General features: G+C 38.6%; 1 protein-coding gene across 8 annotated transcripts in view; it reads right to left on the reverse strand.

The window, feature by feature from the left end:
- The window catches only part of LOC143032326 (uncharacterized), an 80,471-nt gene that overhangs the window by 26,115 nt on the left and 31,545 nt on the right, over positions 1-22,811 (reverse strand). For 5 of the 8 annotated variants that reach the window (XR_012967101.1, XM_076196877.1, XM_076196874.1 and 2 more), the window contains 3 exons: positions 16,185-16,347; positions 8,362-8,439; positions 5,288-5,544 (listed from right to left, as the gene is read on the reverse strand). Coding sequence is in view for 7 of the 8 variants with exons in the window: in XM_076196877.1 (XP_076052992.1) it covers positions 5,288-5,544; positions 8,362-8,439; positions 16,185-16,347 (498 nt within the window). In the remaining variant the exon portion in view is untranslated. Of the gene's footprint in view, positions 1-5,287; positions 5,545-8,361; positions 8,440-16,184; positions 16,348-22,777; positions 22,790-22,811 lie in introns of all 8 variants that reach the window. The other 3 variants (XM_076196878.1, XM_076196873.1, XM_076196876.1) reach the window with 2 other exon arrangements.

Genomic DNA, 22,811 nt, shown 5'->3' on the forward strand with positions numbered 1-22,811 from the left:
CAACACCCAAAACTAACTTCCTCTAGTCTCTTTTTTCCAAGACTTAACTCTAACCCACTACCACCCTCCGCCCTTGTACATTTCATTACCTTGCTTTTGTCCACATTTACTTTCAGCTTAATCCTCTTACATACTCTCCCAAACTCCACCAGTAGCTGTCTCAGGCCCTCCTCTGACCCAGCCACAAGTGCTGTGTCATCAGCATACAACAATTGGCCCACCTCCCACTTCCTTCCAATCTAACTTACCATCTCCAAATCCTTGGCCATAATCCTCAGATTTACCTCCCCTACTCCTATCCATGTACATACACATTGAACAACCATGGTGACATGTATATATATATATATATATATATATATTAGTGATGACTTACTATCCCCCGGGAATACTTCATGTACAAACACATTTTCTTGGCTTATATTCATAGAGGCCAAAGTAGACTTAAATCCATAAACATATACATCCTGACCAAGTGAATGATTACTCATGGTGATCCTGCAAGAGAGGATACCTCTTTGCTGCCCATTTCCTAACCCCAGCAATGGCCTAATTTCCATCTTCAAGTGTAGAACCCTGAAGAGCTGACATTTCGTCTCCAGAATAGGCCGATCTGTATCATCTCTGACTACTTTTCTATCCCCTCCCCCCAAACAAGGAGAGTAGACAACTAGCAATGGCCCAATATCTGTATCATCTGACCATTTTTTTTTTTTCCAAACAAGGAGAGTAGACAACTAGCAACTGCTCCCTTCCTTCTCCTGCTAGTCATTAACACTAAGACAGACCCAGGTGGCAAACTGTTTAATATTTCTTTTCAGAAGCACCCAAGGGAAATATTTCCCTCATAATAATTTTCCTGCTAGAAGTGTCACAGTTCAGAACAACGGCTGTTTACACTTGTTTAACCAACTGTTAATCTACTATTCAAAATTAACAGATATTCTATTCCATGCAAAATCAATTAATTACTCTCTCTTAGGTAAAGAGTATAAAAACCTTTTCTCCAACTCCACATTCATCAAATCTTTTGTTTTATTCATTTCACATAGTTTGAGATAACAAACCCTCCCTCATTATATACAACTTCTGAGACTTCCATGTAAATATAACACTACAGTCAAGTGTCCTCCATCTTGTTCCAACAATTCTATCTATATACCAAAGGCTCTTTCCCCTTTATAAAAAAGGCACATACCCACTCCCATCCACCACCCTTTTTCTCTTCTCATCTTAGCTCCTCCATACAGGAGTGGTTAGATGACTCCATGTAAATATGAAATTACCATCGTTCATCTTATTACAACAATTGAAAATAATGAACCCTCCATAAAAAAAATCAAATCAGTATTCTGATAAGAAGCATCAGCCACATTCAACAACCATATGAACCTGAGATTTGTTACCACTAGTTTAAACATTGCAGTTGTTCGACACAAACTACATAATTCACCCTTTGAGTTCTCAAAGTTTTACTTTACTCATTATATATGTTTCAATGACTGGATATCAAAACCCTCCCACCCATAGTTATCAGAAATAGTCCCGAGGCTTTTCCATAAATTTCTCCAGGAAGAAAAACTGGGTTGCTGCCTGTGTCGTGTCAGTGGGGGTCTATTTCTGTCATCAGCTGGTAGGAGATGAAAGACGAGGAGGCAGATATATATATATATATATATATATACATTATATATATATATATATATATATATATATATATATATATATATAGAGAGAGAGAGAGAGAGAGAGAGAGAGAGAGAGAGAGAGAGTGAGAGAGAAAGAGCGAGAGAATAAGAGAGAGAGAAAAAAGTGGAGGAAAGATGTCAATCAATCAATCCATTACTCCAGTTGTCTTTTTTAAATGACATGCAGCTCCCAAGTTACAGGGAATGGCCACCAGACTGGTCCATGTGTCATTCATGTCCTTCCCCTTCATATACAGGGTTAAGAACTGGCAAATGTTTCCCTCATACTCTTCCGGTAAATCTGTGGCACAAAAATGGTCCCACACTGAAACAACAATATAGAATGAAAGTCTAATGTTCCTGCCCAGATATATACATAGGAAGAACAAGAAAAAAGTGAGGGAGAATGGGGAGGAAGACTAGATGAGCAAGGCCATTCAATCCCCTACTTCATCCATCTTTATAAATATTTTCTATCAACATATAAACACTTGTCCTTCATTTCTTTCTCATCATGTGTACTTGTATATTTGTTTATTGTGAAAATTCAGGGATGGACAGTCCTACAAAAAATGAAAAGATATTGGAAAAAAAGGAGCTAAATTATATTAAGTGGGTAAAGAATTTCAAAGTATACAAGTGGAAAGAAAAATATACTCCAGTAGGCTATTCTAAATTGTTCCAAATTAACTATTTAGCATACAGATTAAAGAAAATTAACCAAGTGACCTCATTTTTAAAGAGGTAGATAGGGCATTCTTTGCCAAACAGTGTCCCTTAAAGTATAGAAAGGAGAGAGAGACAATTCTCTGAGAATGAGGCCAACAGGAAAAAAAGTAAATATATATAAATATAAATATATATATATATATATAAATGAAAGTGTTTACGACTGAATTTTCCCAAGCACATACAATAAGATTTGTTTCCTTTTCACAGTACTTTATCCTACAAGTGCCTATCCACCCATCACTGGTAAGTGAACTACATCCTAAAACCAAAAGGAAGGGTATAATTGGGACTCTTTTCCTAAGCCCTCATAAAATAAATAAATAAATATAGAACAAAATAAAAGTAAGTAAATAAAAACCCTTTCCTTCCCTTACCTCTTGCTTCTTTCAATATCTTTCCTACTAGGAACCTAAGCTGCTTCTTCCTTTTCCTTATTCTTTTCCCTCCACTTCCATAATCTTCCTTTTCGAGCTCTTCATGTACACCTTTAAAATTTCCCTCCACTTAAAATAACAATAATAATTGTTGTCTCATGTTTCACTGACTAGAAACCCACTTGGAATGTCCTCTTTCTTTCCCTCCTGCCACCCATCCATTGTACATATTGTTGACTGATCCTTCCCATTCTTTTCTGATGTCCATACTGTCTCATCAGATTCCTGTCCATCTTCTCCTCTTCATTCACCTTCTTACCATGCTTAACTTTATATCTCTGCCTTCCAAACATTTTTTGTCAGCATCAACAATGTCTCCAGAACTTTGTGGCCGAGGTCATCTGCGGAAAAACCCGTTTCAACCCACATTCCTTTCAGAAAATTCTGAATTCAACACAAACAAAACTTTAGGTATGGTGACTAAAACCGATTCTATCCTAAATTCCCTCAGGCTGTCTGGCCAATCACCCTTGTGTGCACTAGAAACGAGTATATAAAAATATACGTAATTTACCAACAAGTTCTCCTTCTAAAGCTGAGTGCCATTCATCCAGAGCCCCACCAACTTGTGTTGTTTTCCTGCATTCTGAGAGTAGCTTTTATTGTAGACCTAGGGAAACTCGAGGATGGGCTATTTGCTTTCCATGTTCAAAACAGATGACAGAAAATGAACCTGCCCTGTCTTAACAAAAGAACTTTGAGTCAGAACATGCAAGAACCCACCATCATACCCATACCAGAGGATTGGAAAGACAGCAGAACTTGAACCAACTGCATCAGTGACAGACAAAGACGAAGACAAAGAGAGAGGAGAGAGAAAGAGAGGGGGAAGGTATTGGGAAAAGGTAGTAACTGTTGCTTTGAGTTTCAATAACTGCAATCAAACAGTCCCACAGCCACAGGCCATGGTCCTTGGACCTTCCACAGATTTCATTGCAAAAAAACGTTGAACTGCTGTCTGCGTTGTATTGGTTTATAGCTATAAGTAGGAGGAAGGGAGGACTCACTGACTGACTGCTCTTCTTATGTTAAAAGATGAAAGAAATATTATCTAAGCTGAAAGAGAAGGAGACTTTGGGCCCAGTCCAGAGAGCTGCACTTCCTCCAGATGAAAGTGAAGATGGTGAAAGAAGGAAAATGGGAGAAACTAGAGAAAGTACTGAAATAGAGAGTCTAATACAACAAATTTTTTTCAGACTACTATGAACTTGCAACACACCTGTGGCATATTAAGACATCTGATGACCAAGTTGACTCTTTGCCAAATGGTAAAATGGGACATACTGAGCAAATTCTTGATCAAGAGCCGAACTCCACTAATCTCATGGAGTTGAAAAGTACTCTAAGGAAGTATACTGTGCTCAACAGCAATAAGTCTCTTGCATATCAATTTTGTTTCAAGTTTAAAAAATTATCCGATGACAGCATGTATGAAAATACAAATTCATTAAATTCTATTCTACAATAAAATTGGAACATGCTATATTTCATCATTTTTTAATTCAATCTTATGACTGACTCCTCATGTTCTATTTCTTCCATACAAGCACTCCTGTATGTCATGTCATTCATGCTTGCTAAATCACTATTAAACTATTCTTAATATGGTTAGTGCTGTAAGTAGGCATAAGTTCTTGAGATGTTCTGTGTGCAGATCTCCTGCAGACATCCCCCATTGCTTTACAAGCGTATTCGTACGAAACCATGCGACTCGGGCACAAATCATGGTCAAGTCCTGATCTTGATTAACTTTTTAACCTATTGTATGTAGATATGTACATAAACAGACAAATGCATGTGCACAACACACACAGATATATGCAAGCTCTCGCTCACACACATGTGCACACAGACACACACAAGTATACACTGTCTGAAATTGTTGGGGTTAGCTATGGAAAGGAAATGCATATTGGGAGATCAAATTGTTAGTATACTTGCATATTGCTACAAAAGTGGTACAGTCTTGTCCACGATGAACTGTATCATTTCCTCAGAAACTGAAACTCAAAATCTACCATAGGCAAAGGCTATGTCCAGCATATGGCAAAAATAATGCAAAATATAACTGTATTAAACAAAACCATGGAGAGAAAAAATAAACAGATAAATAAAAATGAAAAATACAATTATCTATACAGCAAGAAAATATCAGAAAACATTATTCATATTTTCAATACGAACTGCAAAAGCAAGTCTTGAGAGCATTGGTATATACCAAACCCTACGTAAAAATAGCATTTTCTAAGTTCTACAAACTCCCTAAAAGCTTCAGTCTCTACACAGGTAAGATACTTTACATTGTAAACCATTTCACTATCTTATCCAAGATAACAAGTCAACCACTATCTTCTCCAAGATAACAAGTCAACCCCATCATTGACAAAAATAATACATGGGTAAAATTCCTTTCGACAAAGGTTACATACTCACCTTGTACAGCCCATTCTCCTCAAGAGATATAGACAACCTTGTACACGATTCCCGTAGATTGTTTTCAGGTACAACCGATGCACCACCGCCACCGCCACCACCCACAGCCCCCATCCCTACCACCTCCCCACAAGTGCCACCGCCCATGCCACCCATCCCCATCCCCCCAACTCCCAATCCCCCCACATCGCTGCTGGCACTTTCAGGGATGTGAATGAGGGCTGGGGTGGATTGAGATTCCTCTTGGTTTGCCATAGCTGCAAAATAAAGGTAAACAAAATTATCTATTGAAACGTAAAATAGCTCATTCATCATGTCATTTTATAATTTCCTATTCAAAACATGTACAGTATAATGTTACTGAAAACTGAACCATATAGAACCACTTGTGCACCCAGTCATTTATGATTTCCTGTTCTACACATACATAGCTTCATTGGAAAGGGAACAGGTATTTGTAATATACACTAAACATTAAGAGATAATGACTTCACATCAGCCTATTTTATACCTACCTTTCCTGTTTTGAGAAGGAAGACAGTGATAAACAAATATGAAGAAGTGTGAAAAGAGAAATAAGATGTTATGCATGCCAGTATTAGTATAAAGAGAAAGAGAGAGAGAGAAAGAAACTTGGAAAGCAATGAAATATAGTCAAGTCTTTACCTAGGGGTCACTTTCCACACCAAATGACTGAATCACGATACATATATATAAAAGCAAATTCCAAATTTAAGTTTTTATTGAGATAAAATTCCACTAGAAATTCAACGATGGGGAATTAAGTCTAATACATACATACATATACTAAAGGCTTTTTCCCCCTTTTACACAGGGGGTAACCAATTAAGTCTAATATAATAATAAAAGCCAATAACAGGTCATGCAAAAATATATTCAAGTGTATGTGTGTGTATGTCATAAATATTGCGATTGTTGGAATTGTACATATTCACTGTCTAAGCAAAAGAACAAAGACCATCAATAAGATCAAAATCATAACTTCTGAAGCAGGTATCATACAGAACATCTTGCATAACAGTTTAGTAACAAGCACTTAAATATTCTTTTTCCAGCCCTTATTGCAAAAATACAAGCATTATTAATTGTATCTTTCCAATACTTTCTATGCAATTCATTTCCATCTGGGAACATATATTAAAGTTTGAAAAATTCTGAAGAGACACTCAACAAAACTATTCATTGTGGAGTATGAAAGTACAGTAAGCTAGCACATAAACTTGACTCAAATAATACCATTAATCTCCATTTTGCTTTTGATTGTCCCACATGCAAGCACATTTACTGACTCGACAACATTTCAGTTCAAATTTTCTTCCCAGAACTTCTCTTGTTTGAATCTTCACAGAAGAAACTTACAAAGAGGGGAATCACTGTCCCCTCACTCCCTCTCATTTAGTTGCCTTCTATGACATTGATAATGACATTCTTATCTCCACCACTGGAGCATTGGAAAATGAAGAAGTGGAGACTTTGGGGTGGGGAAGGATTGATTCAAAGGGGACAGCAGAAAGGAGGGACAGTGAAATTACAGATATAGTTCAGTATTCCTGAGTGGAGACTGGTCTATAACTCTGGTCCTGAGGGTTGCTTTTGAATTCCCTAAGGTATCCACTGCATACAATTATGCAACCAATACCCAAGTACAAGACTTCAATCATTTATTTCTGTTCTGTCTTTAGCTTGTGCCCAAAGTGACAACATTCCTTCACATTTCACACACCTATTCACAACTACAACGAAAAATGGTCAAAGGTCATTTACAAAATACAAGAAGGAAGGGAGGAACAAGCAATTAATCAACATTCTACGACACAATTCATGGGATTTTTTTTTTTTTTTTTTTTTTTAAACACTCCTGATGTGACAGCTTCCACAAGCCATGTACTATGGTGTTCAAAACAGTTTATCAGGCAACACTTAAAGTGGAACTACTACCCTAGTGACATAATATACCAAGGCAACATAAAATTTCTACGAGCAATCATGCAAATTAAATTGTGGTCCAGATATATCATCATGAATTACACAACTCAGTGCATTCTGCAATTTATAGGGGGTGGGGGGGTCATGCGTTACACTGAAAAGATGTTGTGACAATTTTCAAAAAATCAAAGGGAACAATGATGTTAATTAAAAACCATTTCTGAATACTTAAATGAAATACATGTCTGGTTAGCATGATCAAGGAATTTGGAATAAGAAAATTAACACTTTACCATTGATTATTAATTATCAACTTCATGGTAAGGCACCATCCAAGTATTTGAACTGATGCAGTTCTTGTTCACAGTACTTATTGTACCATTTTACCAGTATCAGGTTTTCTAAACCATTCCTATTAATGGGTCATCATTATTCATTTTTAAGTATTTTTTATGTTACTCAAAAGTTACGAGAGATAAGGGAAAAAACATGGGATCTGTAAAGTGCAACATTAACAAAGAGACCATTGAACTAAAAAATCATAACATCTCTATACAAGCTTAACTCTTCATCTATGACAAAAATTTTCTTCTACATATAACACAAAGAAATCTGATGGCAACATAAGGCATGGAAGACTAATCTTTGAATATCAAAGATGACAACAGGTATAAACCTAAGTACTGAATACTGCTTAAAGAAAAGCAGAGACAACATAAGACTAGGGGCCTCACTTTCCTTATGCAACACCAAGGCAGGGCAAACAATGCAACCCTTCACTAACCACTGATGGTATTATCAGCACTAGACAAAGGAAATTCTTAAGCCACACCCTATACTCCAGTATGATATAAAATATTAGATAAATATCTAGTTTAGAGCAAGTATCTTATTGAAAAGATACATATCACTGAAAGAAGTTACGAGCAGAAAGAGGGAAAGATCAATGAGGAAAGTTTTACTTCCGAGTGCAGTCTTCCAAATACCAGTGTCTAAATTATACATGTTTGCCAGTGAAAATTGTTCACAGCCAACCCAAGTGCTGCAAAATTGAAGTGACAGCCTCGCCTGAAGGGGTTCTCGTCATGCTACATACAATGCCTACATCATAACCTAGTCATTTCTACCTTCCAAGTTGAATTTGAGTCCCCATCTTTCAGACTCGTACTGAAGCCAATTCTTTTCCGCCTCAAGTGAAAGTTGTCCTGAAGATACCATTAAATCTGTCACTAAACATGCCACATAAGATTACTCTAAAGCAAGTGCTCAGTTATGAAAAAAATACACACATCCTACTATCAATCAATATTAATGTACAGTAACCCCTCAATATACCGGATATCAGATATAACGGACAAAAAATCTGACCAGACAATCCCTCGTTATAATGGATTTTGATCCGTTATAGTGAGGGATCCTCAGTTACAACGGATCTTTGGATATAACAACAGACCCGTCCCCATATTGTCCATTATATCAAGGGTTTACTGTAATTTCTAATCCTACTAATTTCTAATACCGGACAAACTTTGGGAATTCACAGATCTGTCTGGTATTTCCATTGGATATAATGGATCTTTGGTTATAACAAATCTTCAGATATAACGACAGACCTCTGTCCCCATGTCGTCTGTTATATCGAGGGTTTACTGTACTTCACCAATTCTATACATGACAGAAAAAACCCTAGTTTCACACACGATGAATCCAGCAAATTCGTCAAGGGATTTTATTTTGCAACTTTACTAAACTACACCTCATAAAAGAAAGTGCACTGTCTCTCAGTACCTCTCAACTTTGCTACTTCTAATTAGCCACAAGCATCTTTACATCCAAAAATTCTTGCATAACCCTTGTTGGTTAACAGTACCTCTTTCTTTCAAAACTCAAAATCAACTTGATATACAGCAGCAGGGACCAACATGTCATGGGATACAGACACCAAAAAGAATAATCTCTCTGTCACCTCATCTCTATCTGGAGGAACAACCCTGATTGGCTGGCATTGGGTTTCTGGACTGAGTTCAACAAAATTCTCTATCAGTTTCAACTATCTTCCTTCCACTTTTTCACACAAGAACTAACAACCAGCAACTACTCCAATGTTCACTCCCAAAATTTACACTGGCATGGCTATTATATGTTCAAGTCATCATCCTGCACATAACCTCTTCAATACGTGTCAAATTCTCATGCACAGCACTGGATGCCCAAGGTATGGTGATTGATGAATCACAATATTCTTGTTATAAAACAAAATCACTGCTGTATTACTCAATCTCTTTCACTGAATAATAATAAACACAGAAAATGTGATCAGGCCAGTTCACAGAATTCAGGGGTCACTCAGCTACAACTACACAATATATATACCGTATTTTTCGGACCATAAGGCGCGGGCAAAATCCTTAAAGTCGGCCAAAATCGGGTGGTGCGCCTTATCGTGAGGTGTGCCTTATGTGTGGTTTCAGTGTAAAAAAATGCCTCGGACAGTGACGAATTATTTTGACACGTTTCATAGCTAGCCTGCCGATGGCGACAGTGCATACGCCCAGCAAAAGTTACAACCAAGTTATAACCAAGATGCATGTATCTTGACAAGAAAACTGCGAAAACTTCGACAGTTTTCGAGTCCATGCCACCGCATTCATTCACGCTATCATGGCTATGATATGATAGCGTCCACAACATAGACGGCCATTTTGCATTGGTCTAGTCTCGCTCCACTCAGACTGTAGTCATTTAGGTATTTTTTTTTAGTTTCGACCATGGGCGCAATATGGCAATATAGAATTCATTATTAATTTTGTAAATTAAATGTATCAATGTAATATGCAATTTTGTGGGCGGAAATGAAAATAAAAAATACCTTGCTATAAGCAAATATGCTAATGAACGAAGTCGGTAGCATAGGATCGGGACGCCAACGTCTCTCACGACGACGACAACGAGGACGAGCCGGATGGCATTTAATTTGCAGGTAATGATTTATTAAACACAGGTTAGGTTAGGTTAGACGAATTCATCACCCTTTCATTTCTTCGACGTCGGCATCTATCATAACAGACATGGCGTACCATTCGTCCGACACGACTTCGTTACTTGCAAAATCAGTTTTCGCACCTTTTTTTATTTCCGCTCACAAAATTGCATATTACGTTGATACATTATAATTTACAAAAAATTAATAATTAATTTTCTATTGCTATATTGCGCCCATGGTCAAAACTAAAAATTACCTTCATTTGTAATCTTGTGTTTTTAAGCGAATAGAGAATTCCGGGAATAAAACTGCTAATGTTGGTTTTATTCCCCACAATTCCCGTAATGTGTTTATGTTGTTTTTGAGGGGTATTGGCAGGGCAGACCGTCCATGGAGGTGGTCTGATTTCACTGACCAAAATAAAAAATATATATAAAATTTATTTGTGTAATTTTGCTAAATCCCAACCGATTTTTCTCATTCAACACCGAAAATGTTCAGTTTTGAATGCACTCACATATGCATGATTATCCGATGACGAGACCAGGTGCGCCTTATGGTCAGGTGCACCTTATGTAAGGACGGGGAATAGCAAATTACGGGTGCGCCTTATGGTACGAAGCGCCTTATCGTCCAAAAAATACGGTAATCAAGACGCCAACACTGGCATCCTAGTATATCCATTTGTGCCTCATGATGCTTATGTAGGTGTCATTGTATGGAAGAAGTTAAAAAGTACCTTATCATACACTGTTCTACACTGATCATTTCCAGACAATATAAAATGTCTTTCCTAAGTGACATACAGGCTTAACTAGTGGCCATGGCCAGTTCCTGAAATGTTTACGGACCCATAACATTAATAACTCGTTATTTGTGCCAATATTTTAAAATTACAATATGGGAGAAATCTTATACAAAGTACTTCTACAGTATGGTAAAGACATATCTATAAGATTTTCTGCTAAACACAGTTATTCCATCAGAATATAGTTTATATGGCAATGATGAAATAATATAGGTCTTTTATTCCAACAAAAACTGTTGCCCTCAAGTTTCCATGAATAGTCAAGAGGCCCTTGCTATATAGACAGATCTATCTGTTTATACACCAAGGGCATATTCCCCCTTATATAAGAGAGGTAGCCAGCCATGGCATGCTCCTACTTCCACTCATTCCACTCCCATCAACCACCCATTGCTTCCCTCCCATCTTAGCTCCATGTGGATGAAGGGTCATCCCTGTCTCCTGCCCACTGCCTGGGTCACAATCAATGCAGCAGGACACAGTACATCTACATAAGGACCACTTTATTTATATGGCAATCCCGCCCTCCTTGTCCCCTCATGTTTCTTATCCTCAGTCATCCCTTTAAGTTCACTCCATCCACCTCTGCCTTCTATGCTATTTTTGCTAATCTTTCTGCACTCAATCTTTCCATGTAACTAAACCATCCAAATAATCTTCAATCCGTCCTATATGCCATTTCACTCTCTACCACTACTCTCCCCCGACCTCATTTCTCACTCTATCCAACTTTGTAACCCCCACCATACTTCTCACACACATTTAAACTTCTCCTTTCTACCTCTCTTAAATTCCACATTTACCTTCAACTTTCTCCTCTGACTCTGCAACAAGCAGTGTCATCAACAAACAACAACTGGCTCATCCACTTCTCCCCATTTTGTTTTACTATCTCCAGTGCCCATGATATATTAGTCTAGCTCTTTTCCACTATATCTCTTGCCTTTACCTCCCACACTACCCCATCCATGTACACATTGAACAACCATGGCAACATGACACATCCCTGTTACAGTCCCACCTTTACCTCAAACCACTCACTCTCTCCATTTCCAATAATAAAGGCTCTACTACTCTCATAAAAACTCTTGACTGCCCTTAACAACTTTCCCCAAATCCCATATATCTGCAAGACCTCCCACAGTGCCTTTCTGTCTACCTTGTCATAAGAATTTTCCAAATCTATACAGATGATGATGATGATATGGTTTAACATCACACACTCCTCCCTATTGGGAGGCTAGGACGGTGCCCCTCACAGAGGGCTTTGTAGAGTGGAATTTAATGAACCATGCCCTTGGCTCAACTTCCCTGGTAGCAGGATTCAAACCGCCCTCACCTTGACCTTCGCCGTAAGTAATGACACCCTAACCCGCTCAGCCAGCAAACTTCCTATATAATATCTATAATAATATAATATATAATATTCCTATATAATATCTATAAAGGCCCAAAAAATATCCTTACCTTTTCCTAAAGTTTTTTCATGTATCTGCCTTACCACAAAAATCTGATCCATGCAACCCTTACCACAAAAATCTGATCCATGCAACCTCTACCTTTCCTAAACCCACACTGTTCCTCACCAATTCCCTCTGTTCCTCCCCTGATCCTCTCAATTAAAACATTCCCATGTGCCTTCCCAACAACATTTAAACTGATCCCTTTGAAACTACTACACTCACATTTGTCCCTTTTTCCCTTGTAAAGTGGAACTATACAGGCACTCCTCTAGTCCTCCAGCACCTTACCCTTAGACACACATTAAACAACTTTACTAGCCAGTCCACTATTACTGTACCTTCCTTCTTCAGACACTCTGCATGATGCCCATCTCACCCAGGTGCCTTACCTGCTCTCATCATTTTCAAAACTACTTGAACCTCATCTTTTCTTATTTCTCCCCCATTTTCCTTTCCCATCACTGTCATTTTGTTAGTGTCTCTCACTGCTACAACCAATCCCTCCCTATCCTCCTCCACATTCAACAGCTCTCTAAAATACTCTCCCCACCTTTCCTTTACTGCCTCCTCTTCTGTTAGCATCTATTCATCTGCACCTTTTACCTTTCCTTCTTTACTTGACTCACCTCTTGCTCTTAACTTCCTTCCAAAACATAATTTTATTGCTTTTCAAATGTTCTGTCATACTCCTACCCCATTTTACCGTATTTTTCGGACCATAAGGCGCTTCATACCATAAGGCGCACCCGTAATTTGCTATTCCCCGTCCTTACATAAGGCGCGCCTGACTATAAGGCGCACCTGGTCTTGTCATCGGATAATCATGCATATGTGAGTGCATTCAGAACTGAACATTTTCGTTGTTGAATGAGAAAAATCGGTTGGGATTTAGCAAAATTACAAAAATAAATGATATATTTTTTTATTTTGGTCAGTGAAATCAGACCACCTCCATGGACGGTCTGCCCTGCCAATACCCCTCAAAAACAACATAAACACATTACGGGAATTGTGGGGAATAAAACCAACATTAGCAGTTTTATTCCCGGAATTATCTATTCACTTAAAAACACAAGATTTGTTACAAATGACGGTAAATTTTTAGTTTCGACCATGGGCGCAATTTAGCAATAGAAAATTAATTATCAATTTTGTAAATTATAATGTATCAACGTAATATGCAATTTTGTGAGCAGAAATAAAAAAGAAAAGGTGCTAAAACAGATTTCGTAAGTAACGAAGTCGTGTCGGACGAATGGTATGCCATGCTTGTTATGATAGATGCCGATGTCGAAGAAATGAAAGGATGATAAATTCGTCTAACCTAACCTAACCTGTGTTTAATAAATCATTACCTGCAAATTAAATGTCATCCGGCTCGCCCTCGTTGTCGTCGTCGTGAGAGACGTTGGCGGGCTTTTCAACCACTCTCTCAGCTTGGGGGTATACAAAGTTCTTGCAGCTTGAAGGAATGCATGTATCTCCACTCCATAACATTCCTTCAAGAAACTGTACCTGGCGAGGTACTGTCGTTAGTACAGAGGCCGTCAATTGACAGACGACAAGACGGCGTCCCAATCCTATGCTTCCGACTTCATTCATTAGCATATTTGCTTGTATCAAGATATTTTTTATTTTCATTTCTGCCCACAAAATTGCATATTACGTTGATACATTTTAATTTACAAAATTAATAATTAATTTTCTATTGCTATATTGCGCCCATGGTCGAAACTAAAAAAATAACCAAATGACTACAGTCGGAGTGGAGCGAGACTAGAACAATGCAAAATGGATGTCTGTGTTGTGGACGCTATCATGTCATAGTCATGATAACGTGAATGAATGCGGTGGCATGGACTCGAAAACTGTCGAAGTTTTCACAATTTTCTTGTCATGATACATGCATCTTGGTTATAACTTGGTTGTAACTTTTGCTAGGCCTATGCACTGTTGCCATTGGCAGGCTAGCTACGAAACATGTCAAAATAGTACGTCACTGTCCGAGGCATTTATTGCACTGAAGCCACACAAGGCGCACCACCCGATTTTAGCCGATTTTAAGGATTTTGCCCGCGCCTTATGGTCCGAAAAATACAGTACATCTGCTCTCCTTTTTGCCTTCTTTGCCTTTTGTTTTGCTTCTCTTCTTTTTTCTTTGTACTTGAATGCTCGCTTCATTCATATATTAGCTTTTTCACTTCATCATCCCACCACACACTACCCTTCCTTCCTCCTTGTTTCACATACCATCTTTGCACACCTTGTCATGCCCTCCTTGAAACAGCCCCATTCCTCCACTCCTACCTCTACTGTATTCTTCACCACCTCCCACACTTCTCACAGTTTCTCTTGGTACTCATGATTCTTTACCTTCTCATTTAAACAGTTTACTCTAGGCACCTCTCTACCTTCTGCCCTTTTCCTCTTTCTCCAACTACCCTCCACTCTCAACTTACCTTCCACCAAAAACTGATCTGATATTCCCCCACTCTCTCCCCTAAGAACATGGACATCAAGAACTCTTCCTACTATTGTCCTGTATACCACTACATAGTCTATTAATGCCTTATAAACCATCCTTCTATCCACCACCCTCTCCCATGTATACATATGTTTGACATTTTTCCTAAACATTGTGTTAGCAATCATCAACTCTCTAAACACATCTTCACCATTAACCCTTCACTATGATTTTTATTTGATACTCCACACTTCCCAACCACTCCACCTATTGGTTCATCCCCTACCCTAGTATTGATATCTCCCAAAAGCACTTCATTGACATTCCTCCCTAAACTCTCTAAGTACTCATTTAAATCTATCCCCTACTCCAATACTTTTGTAAAAACTAGGGGTACACTGCCTATCAAAAAATGAGGGCAGCATGGTTTACCACAGCTTAGGTCTAAATGCCTATCAGAAGGCTAGGATGGTGTCCGTCACAGAGGACTTTGTAGCCAGAGGCAGGATTTGAACCACCATCCCCTCAACCAGTGCAGCAAGTAATGATGCCCTAACCAGCTCAGCCATCAAGGTCTACATAACTTTAGAAAAACATACCTATGATAAATGCAAAGTTAAAATATACACAACCACATTATTGCTATAAGAATAAAACTTTAAATACCTACTTATCTACTAGGACCTACGTAAAAAATTAGTCTAGCTCATTTCCACTATATCCTATTTTAAATCCTAATGCACTTTACTACACATATTAAGCAATAAATTCTTTTAGTTTCATAAAAGAAGATTTATTTAATGCACTGAACACATTCATCACTTCTGAGTCCATATAATTAAAATACAACCTTCACATATAGGAATTATGCAAGGATGAGGTAAATTATGTTATGTGCTTATAAAATATATACAACAAACACTTATTTGAAGAATATGTAGCATTACCCACGGTATTATCCACAAATATAAAATTACAGAAAAAAACTAAAACAATGCAGCATAACAAATGTGTCCATGATACTTGTGTTTACTAAAAGTTTAAATTTTGCATTCTTGCATCTACTGCTACAAACACACACACACAAAAAAAACTCTTCTTTAATACACACAATCTAAAATTTGCAAGAACACTATAAATACCACAAAACAAACTGTGCTTAACAAATTTTGAGCAAAATAGTGGGGGGGGGGGGGAATCAGAAAATAAAACAAATGTATTTTCATACTTACGTGCAACTAAACTGTCTGGTGGATAGCGAAATGCAAATATCCAGTCTTCCTCCACTTTGAGTATTCGACCAGTGATTCTGGCATAATACTCATAGTTGGCCCGCCCAAACAGGTTACTCACACCAAAGTTGTCTATCAAGAACTTCATGATCTGCGTAGCTACCTGTGCATTAATACGTAAACATTGTCAAATCACTGAATTAAATATTTCTACCTGACATATATATTTTCATCTAAGATATACCACTCTATTATTACATAAAAGGAAGTGAAACCCTAACTGCACATGGACTGTACAATAATTTAGAACCCTATATCTTCCACATATTCACATATTCTTTTAACTATATACAATATAATCATTTTATGCTCATTTACCATTTCTGTAGCTTAACAAAATGTCTGCACCTACGAAAATTTAGTAATATACATTACATAATCCAGAGAAACCTTTACAATAACCCATGGTAGACTAGATGACACAGTTTTGGTAGGACAAACCCTTGCAACTATTCCAAAAATAACATCTTAATATTAAAACATTTTCTTACAAATAGCTTTCATGTTTTCATTTTTACAGTTGATTTTGGTGAGACACTGAAGAAGTTGGTGAATTTGGAAGGGTGTGTGAGAATAGTGAACGAGGAGCAAGAAGCTCGAGAAAACGTCAAGGTTTATGTATTTCAGATTATATACAGCAGTGAAGATGAATTATACAGCAATGGAAATATACAAATATCTTGATGGAATGAAAATTCTTACGAGAAATAGGTATTTGTGGATGAATGCAAGACAAAGGTTGAATGCAAAAGTAACTACTCAAGGTGCTACATGGAACAAACTTGGAATATATGGGAAAAAAATAATTTACGAAATAAAGTATGCAAGAAATATGTGCGGTACAAGAATGAAGTGTGAGAAACATGAAGGCGAAGAAGATAATGGGTGAAAAGGAAATTACCCGATAGGGTGGACTGCAGTGCTTAGGTGATTTGGACTTGTGGAAAGAATGAGTGAAGGGAGCTTTTGATGTGCATGAAATGTCTAGCAAGCATCAAATTCCCTGCTAACATAATCTAGAGGGCCAACATTGGCCTTATGTTGGCATATAGTGGTAGGAAATGGGCCAATACTTGTCCAATAATGGGCTATTAGTTTATTCTGGCAGGGCTATTGTTCCCAGTCTCTATTGCAGGAAATCCATGGATACAGACCATAAATCACTCAGGGAAGAGATTTCAAGTTGTCTACACAGAGTAAGAGTTGAGCAGTGTAGAATAAAATCCTCAGTGACTTCTGTGTGGAGGCAGCATCTGGGTCTGATGAGGTCCATTGCCAAGCCAACTGTGTGTTGGCAGTGTTTTAATGCAGGATGGTGACCCCAGTGCAGAAAGCAAAATTGAATGGAGTGAACTTGAAGGGAAGACCAAGTAGAAGGTGAATGAACAGAGTGAATGGGGTACTGGATGGAAGAGGAATGTCTGTAGATGAAAGAAGAATGTGTGCAAAAAATTGGAGTGAATCGATAATGGTTATCAATACATCCTAAAATGACATGGCCCAATGGCATGTTCTTTAAGTCTGCTCCATATATAATTTTGAAGAGGATAATGGGATTTTTTTTTTAAGTGCTGTTTCTCACTCCACTGCCTTACACCTATGTAGTGTATATGTGGACAAGGATGATCCTTCATCCACATGGTACTAAGTTAGGAAAGGCAATGATTGGGTTCTGGATCGGTGTAGAATAGTTACATGGTGTACATACATACATACATATACCAAAGGCTTTTTCCCCCTTACAAGGGAGGTAGCCAAAAAGAAAAAGGCGTACTTAGAGTATGTTACCCTCCTTTAGGTGGAAAAGACCTTTTGATATGTATCAATTGTGGTGAATTGAACATACATGCATCTTACTTGTGTTGGGAGTGGGTTGATGTCTGGGAGTGACTGATTAAGCACAGAATTTATAGGTCTACTGTGGAATAATTGTTTTGTGATCTGAATGTGTACAAAAGATTGGAGAGATAATAGGAAAATTTCACTGCATGAATGGGTGATACAACCTAATGAGATTTTCTTCTCATCAGCTTCATAAATTATTTTGAGTGAACGAGGAGGGTAGCTCTATGTGATGAAACAGTGGGAGGAAACCAGCTCCAGCCGATGAGGTGCTGTGCCTCAGTACATTGCCCTTGACCCGCGTGGTGTGTCAAGGGAATTGGATGACCCTTCATCCATGAGGTACCGAAATAGGAGGGATAACACTATCCATATATGCGAGATGGGAAGTGTGGAAAAGAAAGACCAAACAGGAGAGATGAGATTGAAAAGTTTGCAGGAGTGATGTGGCAGAGGTTGGCACAGTCATGTGAAACATAGAATGCTATGAAGGAGGCCTTTGTTCAGCAATGGACTCAGGATGACTGATTTGATTGATTATATACCAAGAGTTCCCCTCCACCTTATAACGGAGGCAGCCAAGTCAGAGGCACATACCTGTTCCCACTTGGATTTTCTACCACATAATACACAGATTATACTTTTAATAGTGTATGTTGGGTGTGTGCTCTGACTAAGCTAGTCCCTCCCTTTAAAAAAGACAAGGACTTTATGTGTGTGCATGTATGTGTGTGTCATTCAGGACCCGTCATCCAGGAGGAGACAAGAGGGAGGGAGGTTGGTGCATGGGAGTGGAGTATGTGGGGATGTAAGAGGGAAAAAGCCATTGATGTATGTAATATGAATTTGCCTCCCACCAGCCTCAAACCATCTCTACCCTTGACCTCTTGCCCAAAGTAGCAAGACTTAGGCCACTTGGCCACCAAACTTCCCAAAGTTATATTTAGAACACAAAAAGGAATAGGAAAAAAATAATGAAGTGAAGGCAGTTGTTAAGATGAGAGCAGGTAAGGGACCTGATCTGGATGGATGCCATGCAGAGTGTCTAAAAAAAGGAGGTACAGTGATGGTGGACTGGCTGGTGAGGTTATCTAATGTTTGCTGGAGAGAGAGTAGAGTGCTGGAGGACTGGAGGAGTGCCTGTATAGTTCCACTTTACAAGGGAAAAGGGGATAAGTGTGAGTGTAGTAGTTTCAGAGGGATTAGCTTGTTAAGTGTAGTTGGGAAGGCTTATGGGTGGATCTTGGTTGAGAGAATTAGGAGAGGAACAGAGGGAGTAATAGGAGAGGAACAGAGGGAGTAATTGGCGAGGAACAGTGTAGATTTAGGACAGGTAGAGGTTGTGTAGATCAGATTTTTGTGGCAAGATGGATATGTGAGAAAGCTATTGGAAAAGGTAAGGATGTTCTCTGGGCTTTTATGGATTTGGAAAAGGCTTATGACAGGGTAGACAGGAAGGCACTGTGGGAGGTTTTGCAGATATATGGGATAGGAGGAAAGCTTCTAGGAGCTCTCAAGAGTTTTTACAAATGTAGTAGAGCATGTGTCAGGATTAGAAATGGAGAGAGTGAGTGGTTCGAAGTAAAGGTGGGACTTTATCAGGGATGTGTTATGTTGCCCTGGCTGTTCAACTTATACATGGATGGGGTGGTGTGAGAGGTAAGTGCAGGGGTAGTGGGCCAGGGATTGGAGATGTTTAAAAAAAATGGAGAAAAGTGGGAGGTGAGCCAGCTGTTGTTTACGGATGACATTGCACTTGTAGCAGGATCAGAGGAGGGATTGAGGAAGTTGGTGACAGAGTTTGGGAGAGTGTGTGAAAGAAGAAAGTTAAAGATAAATGTGGGTAAAAGTAAGGTGATGAGATGTACATGGGGTGAAAGTGGCAGCAGACTGGAAGTGAGCATTAAGGGAGAGCAACTGGAGGAAGTGGATAGTTTTAGATACTTGGGTGTGAATGTGGCAGGAAAGGGAGGAGTGGAGGTGGAGGTAGAATGTAGATTGAGAGAAGCGAGTAAATGCCTTGGGTGGATTAAAAAGTGTAATGAGGAATAGACATTTGGGAATGGAGGCTAGGAGGAGATTGTATGAAGGAGTGATTGTGCCAACAGCACTGTATGGGGTGAGGCAGAAACATGGAACATAAGAGAGGAAGAGAGAAGGAGTTTGAATGTGTTTGAGATGAGGTGTCTGAGAAGTATGATGGGGGTTACTAAGCTGGACAGAGTGAGAAATGAGGAGGTGAGGAGGAGAACTGGAGTGGTAAGGGAGTTGGGAGATAGGGTAGATGAAAGAGTATTGGGATGGGTTGGACACATGGAAAGAATGAGTACATGTATGATGAGGGTGTGTGTTTTGACTTCAATAAAGGCAAAAGGGGCCTTTGATTTATATACGTGTGTCTACTTCATTGTAGTGGACAATGTTGGAGCTGAGCTCCTGTGGTTTCTGTGTCTTTGCCTGTCAAATATTGCCTTAAATTTGTTTTTATACTATTGTTTTGGATTATTTCTTCTAATTCGCTCCACAAATTTATCTATTCATGTAGAAAGCTATGATTCCTAACAACTTGCAATCAATCTTCTTTGACTTTTTGCTATGTTTTTTAATAATAATAATAATACATACATATACCAAAGGCTCTTTCCCCCTTACAAGGGAGGTAGCTAAAAAGAAAAAGCTTAAAAACCACTCCCACCCATTCCATTTTCTTTATATTCCAACTCCCTTCAACCCTCCTCCCTCCCTCTTATCTCGGCACCTCCTGGATGATGGGTCATCCCTGCATCTTGTCCACTGCCCTGGGTCAGAGGCAGTGTTGCAAGACACATCACATCCACAACAGGACCGCTTTACTAAATTGGTGAACCCCCTCTCCGTCTCCTCATGCTGAAAAGGAGAAGACGGGGAGAAATCCCTTCAGGCTGCGTCAAATTTTCTCACATACTACCTCCCCCACCATCCCCATCCCCCTACCCATTTCACCTCATGCTTCACATCATCATCCATATACAACCATTCTCCATTCACCCCTGTCTTCTGTCCTCTCCTGTCCTTCCTCAACAGACATTCCCCTCTTTCCCAAAGCCCCTTTCACCCCATCCATCCATCTCATCCTAGGATGCCCCCTCATGTTCACTCCCTCCACATCTGCCTTCCACCCATTCCATCCCCTACATACCCCACTCCCCTCTGCCCTCTTCCCTCCCTATTATCTTGGTACTTCCTGGATGATGGGTCATCCCTGCATCTTGTCCACTGCCCTAGGGGTACCCTCATCAAACCAAACCCATTCTACCCGTTCTAACTCAGCACCTTGGAGATAAGTCCAATATCATAATCAATGCATGGTAAATTTAATGTACATACATGACATCAAACTTTACCAAATAATGATAACTATGATTTATGATTTTATGCCTTCTTTTTGGCTACCCCCCTTGTAAGGGGGAAAAAGCCTTGGTATATGTATGTATGATTTATGAAGTATATTAAGGATGGAATGGGCAGGAATGGTTTTTATGCCTTTGTTTTTGGGCTACCTCCCTTGTAAAGGGGAAAAAGCCTTTGGTATATGCATGTATGTACACATCAACCAGAGCACATGATTTTCTTCCTAGGAAGAAAACCTTACCTGTCAATTTGCACATGTTAATCATAACAATAAACAATTTTCAACTAAAAATTAACTAAGTCTCAATGCCCACCTTATTGTTTTCAGTAATTTTTCTTGAAAAACACTCATACATCCATATCTTTTTTTTTAACATACAACAGACACTGAGCTACAGTATGGATAATGGACAACACAATGACTAAAAGATCATTTCAAGAATTCCTTATGATGCAATACTGATAAAAGTAATTGTAGAAGCATGCATACTCAGCAAGAAAAAATATATATATATATAGTGCTGAAAGCTGCATTATGAGCAAGAATATGAAAATAAAATGTTTAATTGCATTGAAAGCCGCCTTTGCAAAAGATCTTCATGCACATTTCTCATGCTCTTCTTCAATAGTAAGATGCAAAAGCTTATTTATTTCTACTTTGATTTTCTATAAAAATGCACAAACAAAAAATAACTTTTGCAGGAGAAACCAAAAAATAACATTTGAAGTATTTGCTATAAAAACAAAAGAAACCAATCAACAGTTTCACCTACACTATGCTAACTCGACCATACCTTGTCATCATGACTAATTCTAAAAACTTGTCTCCCCGTTCTTGAACATTCTACTAAAATTTCCAATGTCAAAATTATACAAACTAAAGGAGTTACTTTATTCCAGGGACAGACTACACTTAGACACAACAACTCTTCAACACTGTACACAATTTCAATTTTTCTGCCAATTCAATAACTGAAGGAAAATAATGGAAACCACACTCTACATTTGTAACTCAAGATGAGCTCTCTATCTCCTACATTATCATCTGGTCTCAAGATCCCCTCCACCACTACTTATCAAAGAAAACAAGATGTAAAGGTTATGAAAGTAGATTCATGTACAGACCCCAAATAAAAGAAAAGCGATTTTCAAGGTGAAGCTATGATTCTACCCAGCACCAGGTTCTACGTCTGTGTACTTGTTACATCTTTCCACAATTTGCACTTACAGGCTTTGCCTATGATAGGGTCAACAACAAGCGCAACAACACCAACAACTTGGGGGGATATAATAGTACTTACATCAACTTCAGCCTAATATTCGTCCCAGGGAAAT

The sequence above is a fragment of the Oratosquilla oratoria genome, chromosome 13, assembly GCF_046742065.1.
Source record: "Oratosquilla oratoria isolate Oo_2021 chromosome 13, ASM4674206v1, whole genome shotgun sequence".
NCBI lineage: Eukaryota > Metazoa > Arthropoda > Malacostraca > Stomatopoda > Squillidae > Oratosquilla > Oratosquilla oratoria.